General features: G+C 42.5%; 1 protein-coding gene across 3 annotated transcripts in view; it reads left to right on the top strand.

The window, feature by feature from the left end:
- NEDD4L (NEDD4 like E3 ubiquitin protein ligase) overlaps positions 1–15,929 on the top strand; it is a 107,077-nt gene that overhangs the window by 75,091 nt on the left and 16,057 nt on the right. For all 3 annotated transcript variants that reach the window (XM_065406763.1, XM_065406765.1, XM_065406766.1), the window contains 4 exons: positions 4,328–4,393; positions 5,609–5,838; positions 9,130–9,251; positions 13,264–13,334. In XM_065406763.1, coding sequence (XP_065262835.1) covers positions 4,328–4,393; positions 5,609–5,838; positions 9,130–9,251; positions 13,264–13,334 — 489 coding nt within the window. The remainder of the gene's footprint in view (positions 1–4,327; positions 4,394–5,608; positions 5,839–9,129; positions 9,252–13,263; positions 13,335–15,929) is intronic.

Raw genomic sequence — 15,929 nt, forward strand, 5'->3', positions numbered from 1 at the left:
TCTCCACACCAGTCATGATTTTATAGACCTCTTTTCCAAGCTGAAAAGTCCCAGTCATATTAATCTCTCCTCATATGGAAGCCATTCCATACCCCTAATAATTTTTGTTGCCCTCTTCTGTACCTTTTCCAATTCCAATATATCTTTTTTGAGATGGGGTGACCACCTCTGCACGCAGTAGTCAAGATGTGGGTGTACCATGAATTTATATAGAGGCAGTGTGATATTTTCTGTTTTATTATCTATCCCTTTCTTAATGATTCCCAACATTCTGTTAGCTTTTTTGACTGCCCCTGCACATTGAGTGGATGTTTTCAAAGAACTATCCACAACGACTCCAAGATCTTTTTCTTGAGTGGTAACAGTAATTTAGACCCTATCATTTTGTATGTATAGTTTGGGATTAGGTTTTCCAATGTGCATTACTTTGCATTTATCAACATTGAATTTCATCTGCCATTTTGTTGCCCAGTTTTGTGAGATCCTTTTGTTGCTCTTCGCAGTCTGCTGGGGACTTAACTATCTTGAGTAGTTTTGTGTCATCTGCAAATTTTGCCACTTCACTGTTTACCCCTTTTTCCAGAGCATTTATGAATATGTTGAACAGTACTGGTCCCAGTACAGATCCCTGGGGGACACCACTACTTACCTCTCTCCATTCTGAAAACTGACCATTTATTCCTACCCTTTGTTTCCTATCTTTTAACCAATTACTGATCCATGAGAGGACTCCCCTCTTATCCCATGACAGCTTACTTTGCTTAAGAGCCTTTGGTGAGGGACCTTATCAAAGGCTTTCTGAAAATCTAAATACACTATATCCACTGGATCCCCCTTGTCCACATGCTTGTTGACCCCCTCAAAGAATTCTAGTAGATTGGTGAGGCATGATTTCCCTTTACATCTTCCCCAACAAATTATGTTAATCTATGTGTCTGACAGTTTTGTACTTTACTATAGTTTCAACCAGTTTGCCCGGTACTGAAGTCAGGCTTACTGGTCTGTAATTGCCAGGATCACCTCTGCAGCCCTTTTTAAAAATTGGCATCACATTAGCTATCCTCCAGTCATTTGGTAAAGAAGCTGATTTAAATGATAGGTTACACACTACAGTAGTAGTTCTGCAATTTCACGTTTGAGTTCCTTCAGAACTCTTGAGTGAATACCATCTGGTCCTGGTGACTTATTACTGTTTAGTTTATCAATTTGTTCCTCTAATGACACCTCAATCTGGGACCATTCCTCAGATTTGTCACCTAAAAAGAATGGCTCAGGTTTTGGAATTTCCCTCACATCCTCAGCCGTGAAGATTGATGCAAAGGATTAATTTAGTTTCTCAGCAATGGCCTTATCATCCTTGAGTACTCCTCTAGCTTCTCAATCGTCCAGTGGCCCCCACTGATTGTTTAGCAGGCTTCCTGCTTCTGATGTACTTTTTTTTAAAAAATTGCTATTACTTTTTGAGTCTTTGACTAGCTGTTCTTCAAATTCTTTTTTGGCCTTCCTAATTCTATTTTTACACTTCATTCACTAGGATTTAACTTCCACTTCTTAAAGGATGCCTTTTTGTCTCTCACTGGTTCTTTTACTTTGTTGTTTAGCCACGGTGGCACTTTTTTCGTTCTATTACTATGTTTTTTAATTTGGGGTATACATTTAAGTTGATCCTCTATTATGGTATCTTTAAAAAGTTTCCATGCAGCTTTCAGGGATTTCACTTTTGGCACTGTACCTTTCAATTTCTGTTTAACTAACTTGCTCATTTTTGTGTAGTTCCCCTTTCTGAAATTAAATGCTACACTGCTGGGCTGCTGTGGTGTTTTCCCCACCACAGGGATGTTAAATTTCATTATATTATGGTCACTATTACCAAGTGGCCCAGCTATATTCATATCTTGGAATAAAGAATTGCCTCTCCTCTTGTGGGTTCCAGGACTAGCTGTTCCAAGAAGCAGTCATTTAAGGTGTCAAGAAACTTTATCTCTGCATTCCGTCCTGAGGTGACATGTACCCAGTCAATATGGGGATAGTTGAAATCCCCCATTATTATTGAGGTTTTTTTTATTTGTATAGTCTCTCTAATCTCCCTGAGCATTTCACAGTCACTATCACCATCCTGGTCAGATGGTCAGTAATAATATATTCTTATTATTAGAGCATAGAATTACTATCCATAGAGATTCTATGGTACACTTGGGTTCATTTAAGATTTTTACTTCATTTGATTCTATGCTTTCTTTCACATATAGTGCCACTCCCCCACCAACACGACCTGTTCTGTCCTTCCGATATATTTTGTACCTTGGTATTACTGTGTCCCACTGATTATCCTCATTTCACCAAGTTTCTCTGATGCCTGTTATATCAATATCCTCATTTAACATGAGGCACTCTAGTTCACCCATCTTATTATTTAGACTTCTAGCATTTCTATATAAGCACTTTTAAAAACTTGTCACTTTTTAGCTGTTTGCCATTACATATGTAATTGAATTGGACTCTTTTTTTATTTGACTGTTTCTTATCAGATCCTACCCCTATTTTATCATCTTCTATCCTCTCCTCCTTACTAGGACATAAAGAATCTCCATTAATAGATCCTCCCCTAAGGGATCTATTGCCTCCTGGTATGGAGTTTTGATGGGAGAGTGGAGAAAGACTGCACTGTGAAGCTAACGCTTTTTTTACTGAGCTGTGTCAGAGAGGTCATGACTGCCTGCTGTGGAGTTAGCTTCTACTTAATTTCATTTGGCTTTGTCATTTTCTGTAGAAAAATTCCTAGAATCTCAAGAGGGGACCTTTTTAAACATTTATAAACGCAAATAAATAAATTTTATTCTCAAAGATCTTGTCATTTCCCACAAAAGTGCTGTCAGATTCCAACTCTAATTATTTTCTTCCAACCTAAATTCCTTCTTGTATTTTTAGCTTTTCATTTCTGTTCTAAAATTGTTCCGTGGTGTTGCTGTGGACTGTCACACAGCAAATGCGTTCTTCTCCAGAGGTGTCTGCGCTCTAGTGGTGATTCACGTGAACCCTAGATATTATACAATGTCACTTAATTCCCTCTTTGGGTGTTGTGAGCTAATTTAATTTATAAAATGCTTTAAAATACCTGGAATAAAGGAGTTATACAAGTGTATTTTATTTGTATTATTATTAACATTATTAGCAATTTTAAATTTTATAATCATTCTTATTGGCGCACATACAATCCAAAAGTTTGGTTCTTACATATAGGGCTATTAAGAGAATTTCAGGCCTGGGAATATCAAAAACTGATGGTTTTCAATACCCAAACTGTATTTTACTCGATTCCCCATTTCCTACCCTTCTTCTTTCCTTCTAGCCTTTGAAGTTGCAAAAAGTTACCTTACAAAAGTACGTATCTTTCAAAGCCCTGTGCTAGTAGTGAGTTCTGACCAATCTAGGCTATCATTTTGGGAACTCTCCATGCTGATATCATGCCTCTGCCTATATGGACAAAACGCCTCATCTACGTTAATTGCCCCGCTCTCCATTCTGCACTAGTTGGAGCACAAAGAGCACCGATCACAAATATCAGTTTTGTCAGCACATAATGATGTGCTCTCAGGGCCATTTTAAGGGGTTTCGCTTTTTTTTAAACAGTATTTAACTTGCATTTACATTCTGTAAAAGGGAGATAAGAATACTTCCTTTCAAATTAAGAATACTTCCTTTCAAAGTCTGTTGAAGTCTTTACTAAGACACTCATTAACATCAGGAATTTCTCTGCATTGAAGAGCTTGCAATCTATTGTCCTGTACTGTTTGTACACCTCAGTTCCTCAATCTCGGTTGGGGCTTCTAGGAGCTATGACAAATAATTAAAAATAATTTAAAAGACCTTATGAGGACACCTGTGCCTTCCTAATATGACACGTGAGCCCTGAGAATCAGTCCTGCTTTTTTCTTTTCTTACCTTTTTTCGGGTGTTCTTTCACCCTTTCTGTTGCTAGTACCAGAAAAAAGAGGATTGTGTAGTGGTTAGAGCAGAAGATTGGGATCAAATGATATGGTGCTGTGAAACACTGGGTCTCAAATTACCCATCTGTAATATGGGGATAATACCTCCTGAGGAGGGGGTTAAGTTTTAATATTCCTAAAGTGTTTTCGGGTCCTCAGGTGAAAGTTGTTGTGTTGGTGCGAGGGTTATTTGCAATATACATATTTAGAGCAAATTATAATTGACTAAGAAAGCATGTTTTTAAACTGCTGGGTATTTTTAACTAACATTTTAGGGGTTACAGTACGTCAGATTGCATGATGTATTCAATTATGCGTATTTATAATTTTCTCTCTTTCAGGCTGTTCCCTATTCCAGAGAGTTCAAACAGAAATACGATTACTTCAGGAAGAAGTTAAAGAAACCAGTGAGTAATTGTCTGTCCTGTGTTGAAGCCGATTGCCTTAGGGTAGGAAAACAACAATTGACTGCCCAAGAATAGATAAGTAGTGCTGCACTCTTACTGTGCATTCGCCAGTTTTCCCTGCTCGTCTTACCACAGCTAGCTGAATATGAACAAATTGACTGAAGCTTTTCTGTATGGATCAAAAACGCTTTCAATCTCAACCAAAACTGATACCCAGCCCTCGAGGCTCAAGTTTTCATTTAAAAATGGACAATTAAAGCAATGAGGCAAGAAAGAAGCAGCAACAACTTAATATCACCTCAGAGTTGACACTAATTGGCATGTCTGAGGATAGGCTCAGATGAAAATCCAAGACTTGAATGGGCATAAGGACTGAGACTGCCCTCGCACCTCAGAGGTGGTCTGTCCAAGAGCATTGTCACAGAAATTGGCAGAGCTGTGGGGAAGTTGGTGCTGTTGCCACTTCTGGTATATTGGGTCTGTGAACAGAGAGGACTTCAGTCATTCAACATCTTTCACCAGCACTAAAAATCACTTAATGAAAATAAGAGATGAGCGCTCAATGCTAACTTGCCTGTGGTATTGATTGGCTCAATAATGACTTTAAAGCTTTGGTGGCCTTAACCAAACAGATTACAGGGGGCCCTTAGGCATTCTTTTGCTATATATTGATATCTCCTTACCTTTGCATCCAAATCTGTGAGGGCTGCTTCTTTCACTGTATTAAAATGCAGCACTTCACAGGCACCAAATAGCAATTGGCTTTCTGCTGCATTAAACAATGTAATTGGCAGTAAAAATGTTTGCTTCAAACCCATCTTAGCAGGAAAACTAGACATTTTCGTGGTTCTCTCCTGTCGCTTGTCTGTTCATCCCACCTTATTTTCATTCTGCTTATTCCACACACATTCTTACTTCTCCTTTGCTTTTTTGCTATTTTTCTTCTATTGATTAATTTTTCTTAATATGCAGAATAGGATGGAAACCTTTGAGCCATTACAATGGAGCTGGCCCAGACTTATACCTGAAGGTAGTTGAAAATTTCTAGACACAATAGCAGGCTACCATCTTGTAGGTGAAGCTCTGGAAAACAGGGTGCTGGAGAAACCTTTGATTACTTAGCTGGGTTACTCATTGCTCTATGCTGTCATCTTAATACTGCCAGCAATGGCGTGTATGCTATGCATTCAGACCGACTTTTCTTCTTTCATGTAGGCTGATATACCAAACAGATTTGAGATGAAACTACACAGAAACAATATTTTTGAGGAATCCTATAGAAGAATCATGTCTGTGAAGAGGTCTGATGTACTAAAAGCCAGACTCTGGATTGAATTTGAGTCAGAAAAAGGACTTGACTATGGAGGCGTGGCTAGAGAATGGTTCTTCCTGTTGTCTAAGGAGATGTTTAATCCTTATTATGGTCTCTTTGAATATTCCGCAACGTAAGTGTCCATTAAAATATTTCCATTGTAAGTGATCTAGATTAGTATTTGGATAGAGAAAAAAAGTTATGTAGTAGACCCCTTAGATTTTCCTTCAGGATGTACTTTTAAGTTCTTTAACCAAGACCAATGTAAAATGTATCTCTATACTGTGGTTTGTTACTTATTCCATGTTCAGGAAACCTTCTGAAATGAAACTGCTGCTGTGATCTGTTTAGCAACTTCCATTGTTTTGTAAATATTCCACATTGTTTTGCAAGGCAATGTACTGTATGCATTTGTGCGACTAGCAGTAGTGAAAGGAATGGTGCAAGAAAGGGGGCTCTTTTTATGCCACTCCCAATAGGGTGTATGGTTGTTGCTGATTTAAAGTTCTGGGGTTTGAGCTGAAATTCAGCTCTCATGGGCCAGTTTAAACTAACGACCCTTTACACAACTCTAGCACTATAAATGGGCCTTAAAGTGGGAATGAATTACATTTACACTCATTGTAAGGCCCGTTTATGTTGTCAGAGCAGTGCAAATGTGAAGCTGTCCCTTGTGCTCAAAGTGCCTTTGTGTAATGTAATGTTATGTACTTAACTACTAATACAGTGGTTAAAGATTGATTTGTTTATTGCAGGCAGTGCTTTCTGTGTTTGGTGCCAATATCGAGTTCACTACTTTTTTCCAATAGAAGTGTTGAGTAGGCTGTAAAGGAGATGAACTGTATAAACAAAAAATTCCTTATTCTGTGCTTCAGCTTCTCTTTTCTTTTTAAACAATTGCACAACTTGCAAAGTAACCTTCTATTTTTGTGTATACAGAAGCACAAGGTTGTAAAATATATGACTAGTTCAAAGTGTTTGTGCTTTACTGAATTTTGCTGCAGAAGCGTTTTTGCCTTTGAAAAGGTCCTTTTCATTCATTGGCTATATGCAACAATGCATGAATATTTTAAACTAAAACTATTTAAGTTTTAGATTCAATTTGGCAGAAAAATAAGTAACAAGAAATCCCACTGAAGTGAGAATTGTCATTAAAAATAGGAATAAGAAATCATTACAGGTGACATTTTTAACCTATGGTGCTAGGGAGCTTATTTTTCCCCCCTAACATTGTGGTAATAAAATGAATTTAGAATTCATGCTGGGAAATACTCATATTTCCAAAGTATCACTTACCTATTAGTGTAGTTATTCAGTCCCCCATTGCTGTGTGGATCACATTACTGTTTAACTCTTGCAAGATGTATTCAGTCTGAAGAATATACACAAGATAGCACCTATCCATGGTTTTGTGGGTTTTTTAATAAATCCATTGTCATATTAACACAATGATTTTATAGCAAGTTTGGCAAGTACGGCATGCTTAGATCTAGTTCTCTCCCAGGCTTAATCATTAGAATCTGTATTGTTCAGAGGCGGAATGCTGGCTGTGACTCAGGTGCTAGGGCGGGGGGAGATGGGGACTGACCTTGCACCCCTGAGGATCTCTTGCATTTCCACCTTCTTTTAAATTTCCCTCTCCTGTCGCTTGTTTTTTTTTAAAGGCTTCTCCTCACAGGAACTTTGTCTTTGATGAAGGGGAACTATGCAAGGCTCTTTTCCGAGCCAGTCAGGATATGTCTACACTGCAGTGTAAGCCCAGAGTTAGTGGGACTCGAATCAGTTGACCCATGTTAGGGAACCCTGGGCTTGAACATCTACCCTGTATCTTAACCCTATGTTAAGACTTTTCTCACCCGTGCTTGAACCTAGGGCTATGAGATCCACACTGCAGTGCACAGACCTGAGTCAAAGTAACCATATCCCAGAATCCCTACTCTTCTCTCTCCCCGCCCCCGCACTGAAATGTGGCTGCTATAGCCCTAGAACTGTGGTGCACTGTGGGAAATCTTTACTGCTCAACATGCAGGAAGCAGCTTGCTTTGCAAAAGACTTGATCGATTTGCAAAACCAGGAGGCTCTTTGATAATGTGCTTGCAGATCGGTGATCAGAAGACCTGGTGTTGTTTGCAAAGGGGGTTGGCGTCTGTTTTCAATAGTGTGGATTTCAGATTGTTCGGAAAGAGAGGACTAAGGCAGCATCTCAATTCCATTGTCCCATGGAATTGAGATGCTGCCAGCTGACTGCTGGGACCCAAGTCAAGCGGGGCTGCATCTACACTGCAAAGCAATAGAGCTCAGACCCAGGGTCCTGGGACCCTGGGTCCACACCCTGGGTTAGCATAATAGTAGTGTAGACACAAGGGGGGTTAGGCTTGAGCCCAGGCTTAAGCATGGACTTACATTGCGGTGTAAACATACTCTCCGTGCTGTTCAATGTGCCTGCAAGAGGACACGCCTAGAGATAGTCGTATTAAGTGCTCTCTGGGTGAAAGCCTGCTTCTGTTGAAGTCAATGGGACTTTTGCCATTAACTTCAATAGAGCCAGGCTTTGACCCTGTCTTCTCCAAGGGCCTGGTGTAATATTTTTTTACTTTTGTCAGCCAGAGAGTTCAGGACTCACATTGTGAACAGTCACATGGCAAAGGTCATGTGATCATTGGGTTTATTGTAGCAATCTATTATTTTCTGTTCATGCTTCATCATTTTACAGCTCTCCTCTTGTTCGTCCTTGTGCCCTTCTTTTCCCCCAGCATACAAACTGGGTGAAAGAATATTCCCCCTTCATTCTAGAGCTTGCTGTGGTGACCAATGGCCCATCTCTGTTAAGATTTTTTTTAAACAATTAGACATTTATATGAATAAGAATAGTATTGGCTATTAGGTTTAGCGACAGGAATGATAAAATTACAGCAGCAGCAATCCTTGTGCTTCGTGGCATGAGCTGATCACCCATTCAGGTCATGTCTTAGACTGTAAACTCTTCAGAACAAGGACTATGTCCATTTCTGTGTTTGTACATGTCTCAGTTTGATCATCTAGTGAAGGCTATAGAGGTATTAAATATTTAATAAAAATAGCATTTTTCCTATGGTAAAGTGGTGCATGGTGGAGAATAGGGTGTAATGCCTTTCTCACCTATCCTGCACTGGCCACACCTGGAGACAGGTACCACACAAGTGGCAATATCAGTCACGTCTGGTATGGTGATTCTTACAGTCCCAACAATACAGTTTTGACTCCCTCAAAGATCCGTAAGATACAGCAGCTAAAGCACACAAAGACAAATTAAAATACTGAGCTACTTGATTGCAGAAGTCGAAAATAGATGACCCAAAGTCAAATTACTTATTAACGTATCTGATGTCAACTACTTGATTATTTAAACAGGGTTTTTTTTTTTCTCTTCCAAAAAAAAAAAAAGGGACAACTATACCCTTCAGATTAATCCCAATTCAGGTCTTTGTAATGAAGATCATCTGTCCTATTTCACGTTTATTGGACGAGTTGCTGGCCTGGCAGTGTTTCATGGGAAGCTATTAGATGGTGAGTTTAAATAATAATAATAAATGTTGTTATGGCATATGTAATTTTTACTGACTTTTATTCCTGTGAGCCCTTCCTGAGCCAGCATTGCTAAAGAAGAGTGAGCTGCATTCTGTTCCTGTTTGTGCATCATCTACAGAATTGCTTCCTATGTTTAAATCAGCCACAGCTGAAGGCAATGAGGTTGCATAAGTGTCAGTGAGGATATAATTTGATCTGTAGAATCTTTATTACTGGTGTGGGGTGAGAGAGAAATATTCCAGGTTGACCTTAGGATTCTGAAATAAGCATGCAGTTACAAAGATGACTCTTTCTAAACGGAATCCATTTTATCTGGAGTCCCTAAGGCACAATAAACCATGCAACCTCACAATGTCATTTTTATAGTCACTTTGCAGAGCAGAATGGCACCTCGTAAATTGGGAGCTCAACCGTTGGACCTAAATTCTCCAGACTTTTACATCTCTTTTACATTGTAACTCCATTGGTAGTTATGCTGCCATAAATCTGTTGCCATGGAGTGGAAAACTGGTCCTTCTGTGCTTACAGAAAAGATGAGAAAGTTGTGTTAACTTAAGCACAATTGTATCTGCGTTAACAGAGGGGAATTTCTTTGCCATTGGCAAGCTAAAGCGATATGACACTGTTTTAAACCTGAACAAATCTATTCTATGCCTTGACCTATGGTGGGTAGAGCAGAATAGTGGAGGTTACACACTCTTTCCTCCACTGCCTGGATGATTTTATCTTTTAACAAATTTAATAATTGGAATTGCTTCAAGCTACATCATAGCCTTGAGGCAATCTATAATCCTAAAATATGGGTTTTCTGTGCAGCTGCTGTGGCTGGAGTACTAGTGCTATTTCTACTCATTTTCTCCCAAGGACTCTGTAAGAATGACAGTGGATGTGGATGCTGGGTGGATTGTGTGTGGAAGGCAGGGGATAGTGATCAGTTTTAATGACAACAGTAACACAGGACACTTCCTAGGGACTAGTATCAGAGGGGTAGCCGTGTTAGTCTGAATCTGTAAAAAGCAACAGAGGGTCCTGTGGCACCTTTAAGACTAATAGAAGTATTGGGAGCATAAGCTTTCGTGGGTAAGAACCTCATTTCTTCAGATGCAAGTAATGGAAATCTCCAGAGGCAGGTATAAATCAGTATGGAGATAACGAGGTTAGTTAAATCAGGGAGGGTGAGGTGCTCTGCTAGCAGTTGAGGTGTGAACACCAAGGGAGGAGAAGCTGCTTCTGTAGTTGGATAGCCATTCACAGTCTTTGTTTAATCCTGATCTGATGGTGTCAAATTTGCAAATGAACTGGAGCTCAGCAGTTTCTCTTTGGAGTCTGGTCCTGAAGTTTTTTTGCTGTAAGATGGCTACCTTTACATCTGCTATTGTGTGGCCAGGGAGGTTGAAGTGTTCTCCTACAGGTTTTTGTATATTGCCATTCCTGATATCTGACTTGTGTCCATTTATCCTCTTGCGTAGTGACTGTCCAGTTTGGCCAATGTACATAGCAGAGGGGCATTGCTGGCACATGATGGCATATATAACATTGGTGGACGTGCAGGTGAATGAGCCAGTGATGTTATAGCTGATCTGGTTAGGTCCTGTGATGGTGTTGCTGGTGTAGATATGTGGGCAGAGTTGGCATCGAGGTTTGTTGCATGGGTTGGTTCCTGAGTTAGAGTTGTTATGGTGCGGTGCGTGGTTGCTGGTGAGAATATGCTTAAGGTTGGCGGGTTGTCTGTGGGCAAGGACTGGCCTGCCTCCCAAGGTCTGTGAAAGTGAGGGATCATTGTCCAGGATGGGTTGTAGATCACTGATGATGCGTTGGAGAGGTTTAAGCTGAGGACTGTAGGTGATGGCCAGTGGAGTTCTGTTGGTTTCTTTTTTGGGCCTGTCTTGTAGCAGGAGGCTTCTGGGTACACGTCTGGGTCTGTTGATTTGTTTCTTATGTGTGGGTATCGTAGATTTGAGAATGCTTGGTGAAGATCTTGTAGGTGTTGGTCTCTGTCTGAGGGGTTGGAGCAGATGCGATTGTACCTCAGTGCTTGGCTGTAGACGATGGATCGTGTGGTGTGTCCGGGGTGGAAGCTGGAGGCATGAAGGTAGGCGTAGCGGTCGGTGGGTTTTCGGTATAGGGTGGTGTTAACGTGGCCATCGCTTATTTGTACGGTGGTGTCTAGGAAGTGGACCTCCCGTGTAGATTGGTCCAGGCTGAGGTTGATGGTGGGGTGGAAGCTGTTGAAATCATGGTGGAATTCTTCCAGGGTCTCCTTCCCATGGGTCCAGATGATGAAGATGTCATCAATGTAGCGTAGGTAGAGAAGGGGCGTGAGTGGACGAGAGCTGAGGAAGCGTTGTTCCAGGTCAGCCATAAAAATGTTGGCATATTGTGGGGCCATGCGGGTGCCCATAGCGGTGCCACTGGTCTGGAGGTATATATTATCACCAAATTTGAAATAATGGTGCGTGAGGATAAAGTCACAGAGCTCAGCAATAAGTTGTGCTGTGTCATCATCAGGGATACTGTTCCTGACAGCTTGTATTCCATCTGTGTGTGGAATGTTTGTGTAGAGAGCCTCTACATCCATGGTGGCTAGGATGGTGTTTGCTGGGAGGTCACCAATGCATTGTAGTTTTCTCAGGAAATCTGTGGTGTCACGAAGATAGCTGGGAGTGCTGGTGGCGTAGGGTCTGAGTAGGGAGTCCACATATCCAGACAGTCCTTCAGTGAGAGTGCCAATGCCCGAGATGATGGGGTGTCCAGGATTTCCAGGTTTGTGGATCTTGGGTAGTAGATAGAATAACCCCGGTCGGGGCTCTAAGGGTATGTTGATTTGTTCCTGTGTTAGTGTAGGGAGTGTCCTGAGTAGATGGTGCAGTTTCTTAGTGTATTCCTCAGTGGGATCTGAGGAAAGTGGCCTGTAGAATTTGGTATTGGAGAGTTGTCTGACAGGCTCCTTCTGGTAGTCAGACCTGTTCATGATGACAACAGCACCTCCTTTATCAGCCTCTTTGATGATAATGTCAGGGTGGTTTCTGAGGCTGTGGATGGCATTGCGTTCTGCATGACTTAGGTTATGAGGCAAGCGATGTTGTTTTTCCACAATTTCTGCCTGTGCACGTCGGCGGAAGCATTCTGTGTATAGGTCCAGACTGTCATTTCGACCCTCAGGAGGAGTCCATGTAGAGTTCTTCTTCCTGTGTTGTTGGTGGGAGGGTATCTGTGTATCAGTGCGCTGTTCAGTGTTATCTTGAAAGTATTCTTTGAGTCGGAGGCGGCGAAAGTAGGCTTCCAGATCACCGCAGAACTGTATCATGTTCGTGGGGGTGTTGGGGCAAAAAGAGAGTCCCCGAGATAGGACAGACTCTTCTGCTGGGTTGAGTGTGTAGCTGGATAAATTGACGATATTGCTGGGTGAGTTAGGGGTACCCCTGTTGTGGCCCCATGTGGCAGGTAACTAACCTCGTTATCTCCATACTGATTTATACCTGCCTCTGGAGATTTCCATTACTTGCATCTGAAGAAGTGAGGTTCTTACCCACAAAAGCTTATGCTCCCAATACTTCTGTTAGTCTTAAAGGTGCCACAGGACCCTCTGTTGCTTTTTCCAAGGGACTGTTATAACGAGTGACTGTGGGTTAATAAACGGCCCCTTGGCTTCACTTCAGGATGTCATCTCTCTCTTAGCAGATTGTTAATCCCCAAGAAATGCCCTATGCTTGTACTGTTACTACTCGAATATATTACACTACAATGACTGCTGATTATAATTTTTTGTTTTATACTTGCTAATCTGATATCAATGTGATATATTTTTCTTTTCTAATTCTCTCCGTATTCTTTCCTTGGGACATTGAAAGAGTGCTGGTTTTAGCAGTGTTATTATTTGCTTAGTCGGCCCTTTTTGTCTCGGATTGCTAGCAGAACAAAAAAATACAGTTTAAAATTAAATCTATTTACTTGTGCCTCTTGGGTTTTTTTTTTTTTTTTTTTTTTGTAGGCTTCTTCATCAGGCCTTTTTATAAGATGATGCTAGGGAAACAAATAACGCTGAAAGACATGGAGTCAGTGGTAAGTGAACACTTAAAAATTATTAGTGTTAAGAGAGACAAGGTGGGTGAGGAAATATCTGTTATTGGATCAACTTCTGTTGGTGAAAGAGACAAGCTTTTGCACTCCACAGAGCTCTTCTTCAGGTCTGGCTCTTTGAGCTCAAAAGTTCTGTCTCTTTCACCAACAGCAACTGGTCCAATAAAAAATATTACCTCACCTACCTTGTCGATCTCATATTCTGGGGCCAAAACGGCTACAACAACACTGTAAATAACTTCTTAGTGTTGTCAGTTACATGAGTTTCTTCTCTGGGGAAATTATAAAAGCTAATACTTCTAATAAACTACATGGTGACAAACACAAGTTAGAGCAGTGAGAACTTGGGGAACATTTCTTATTTTTTAGTAGAGGTACTTTTGTGTCTGCCAAGAGATTTTAGGGGTAATGCAATTAAAATTATGGGGAAAAATAGGTCAATTAGAAAAACAACTTGAGGTGCTTTTTTGTTTTCTTAATTATGCTGTAGACTTTCTGCTTTTTCCTTTTCCTTCCCAAACTAAGCAGAACAATGGGCAGGCGATATAGAACCACAGAAAAGTAAGGCTGACAGGGACCTTGAGAGGCCATCAAGTCCAGTCCCCTGTGATGAGGCCAGATCAAATAAATCTAGACCAGCCCTGACAGATTTTAGTCCCACCTGTTCAGAAAAACCTCCAGTAATGGGGATTCCACAGCCACCTTTGGCAGCCTGTTCTACAGCTTAACTCAGTGGTCCCCAACCTTTTTCGTCTGGCAGGTGCCAGATGATGAGCCACGGAGGACCGTGGCGGCGGACGAGCGTCCGCCGAAATGCCGCCGACAAACGGCAACGTCAATAGGCGTCGCTGCCGAGATGCCGCCAACAAGCATCATCATCCAGAGGCGTTGCCACCGAAATGCCGCCGAAAATTGGCGGCATTTCAGCGGCGACGCCTCTGGATGACTCTGCTTGTTGGCGGCATTTCGGCAGATGCTTGTCTGCCGGCCAGTAGGCGGGCGCATTTAGATGCCCCGGCGGGCGCCATGGCGCCCGCGGGCACCGCGTTGGGGACCCCTGGCTTAACTACTCTTATAGTTAGAAAGATTTTCCTAATATCTCATCTATATCTCCCTTGCTTCAGATTAAGCCCATTACTACTTGACCTATCTTCAGTAGACATGGAGGGCAATTGGTCACCATCCTCTTAACATTTTTGAAGACTGTTATCAGGTCTCTCCTCACTTGTCTTTTTTCAAAACGAAACATGCTCATTTTTTGTTGTCCTTTCCTCCTCGGTCATGTTTCCTAAGCCTTTTTATCATTTTTGTTGCTCTTTTCTGGGCTTTAGGCAGTTTATCCCCATCTTTCATAAAGAGTGGCACCAGGAATTGGACACAATACTCTAGCTGAGGTCTAACCCCAGTGATGACTAGAGCAGGACAATTACATCTGTGACTTACATTATTACTGAGGGAATTCTGTGCCAAAAAAATAAAAATTCTGCAAAATTTTGCATAATGTCAATAAACGTGTGGAGGATCTAGCATGGCAGTGGGGAGCACAGGCCGCAGAGGTGGGAGATCACTCTGCAAGCGCCCGCCCTCCCCCGACACAGACTCAGGGGTGAGGCTGCACCAGACCTTGACAAAGCGCAATGGCTGGGCCTGTCCCAGAAACACTCCAGGGCCCTGCCCCTCCACACCAGGTGCACCAAGATAGTAAGTGAGAGGGACAGAGTGTCAAATGCACGCCCAGCTCTGGCCCCCGATCCAGGTATGGAAAGACAAGCTCAGCCTGGCAGGATCCAAGTATGTAGGGGATTGGGGGGGGAAATCCAGGTGTGGGGTGAGAGGATTATGTGGGGCAATCTAGGTGTGAGCAACACAGTGGGGGGTCCAGGTACGGGGGGAGAGGCCTGGGTTTAGCTGGTTGGGGTTCAGTGGGGTGGGGGTCCAGGTGTGGGGGCCTCATAGGGTGGTCCAGGGGTGGGGCTCAGTGGGGTGTTCGAGTGCGGGGAGCTCGGTGGGGAGGGGTCTGGGTACAGGGAAGGGGGTCCGGATGCAGGGGATGAGGCTTGGTGGGGGGTTCTGGGTGCAGGAGGGTGCGGCTCAGCAGGGGGCGTCTGGGTATGGGGGGGGTCTGGATGCCTGAGGGTTGGCGGATGGGAGAGCAGCTCCTCATACAGTGACTCCTCCCTCCACGGCTGAGGAGAAGTGGGGGGCAGGAAGCTGGGGGGAGAGGTGCAGAGCTTCCTGCAGCCGTGGGAGGATTCTGGGGGTGGGTCTTGACCCAGCCCCAGCTGCTCCTTGAAGGGGAAGAGTAAGTTCTGTCCTCCCCTGCTGCCAGCCCAGCCAGGACTAGCCGCTGAGCCCGGCGCAGAGTAGGAACCACCAGCTGGGGTGTTCCCAGCCCCGCACACCCATCCCCACCCCCGCAGTGATTTACCTGCTCTGTTGAGATTGAAAAATTCCAAATTTCACCTCTGTTCCATAACTAGGTATAAGTGGTTTCTATTAAGCCAATAGAATGATACTGTTGTTTTTCTACTTCTACTGACTTTTTAGGGTCATTCTAGTTCTCCCCCAGAGCCATCT

Source organism: Emys orbicularis, chromosome 6 (genome assembly GCF_028017835.1).
Source record: "Emys orbicularis isolate rEmyOrb1 chromosome 6, rEmyOrb1.hap1, whole genome shotgun sequence".
NCBI classification, from domain to species: domain Eukaryota; kingdom Metazoa; phylum Chordata; order Testudines; family Emydidae; genus Emys; species Emys orbicularis.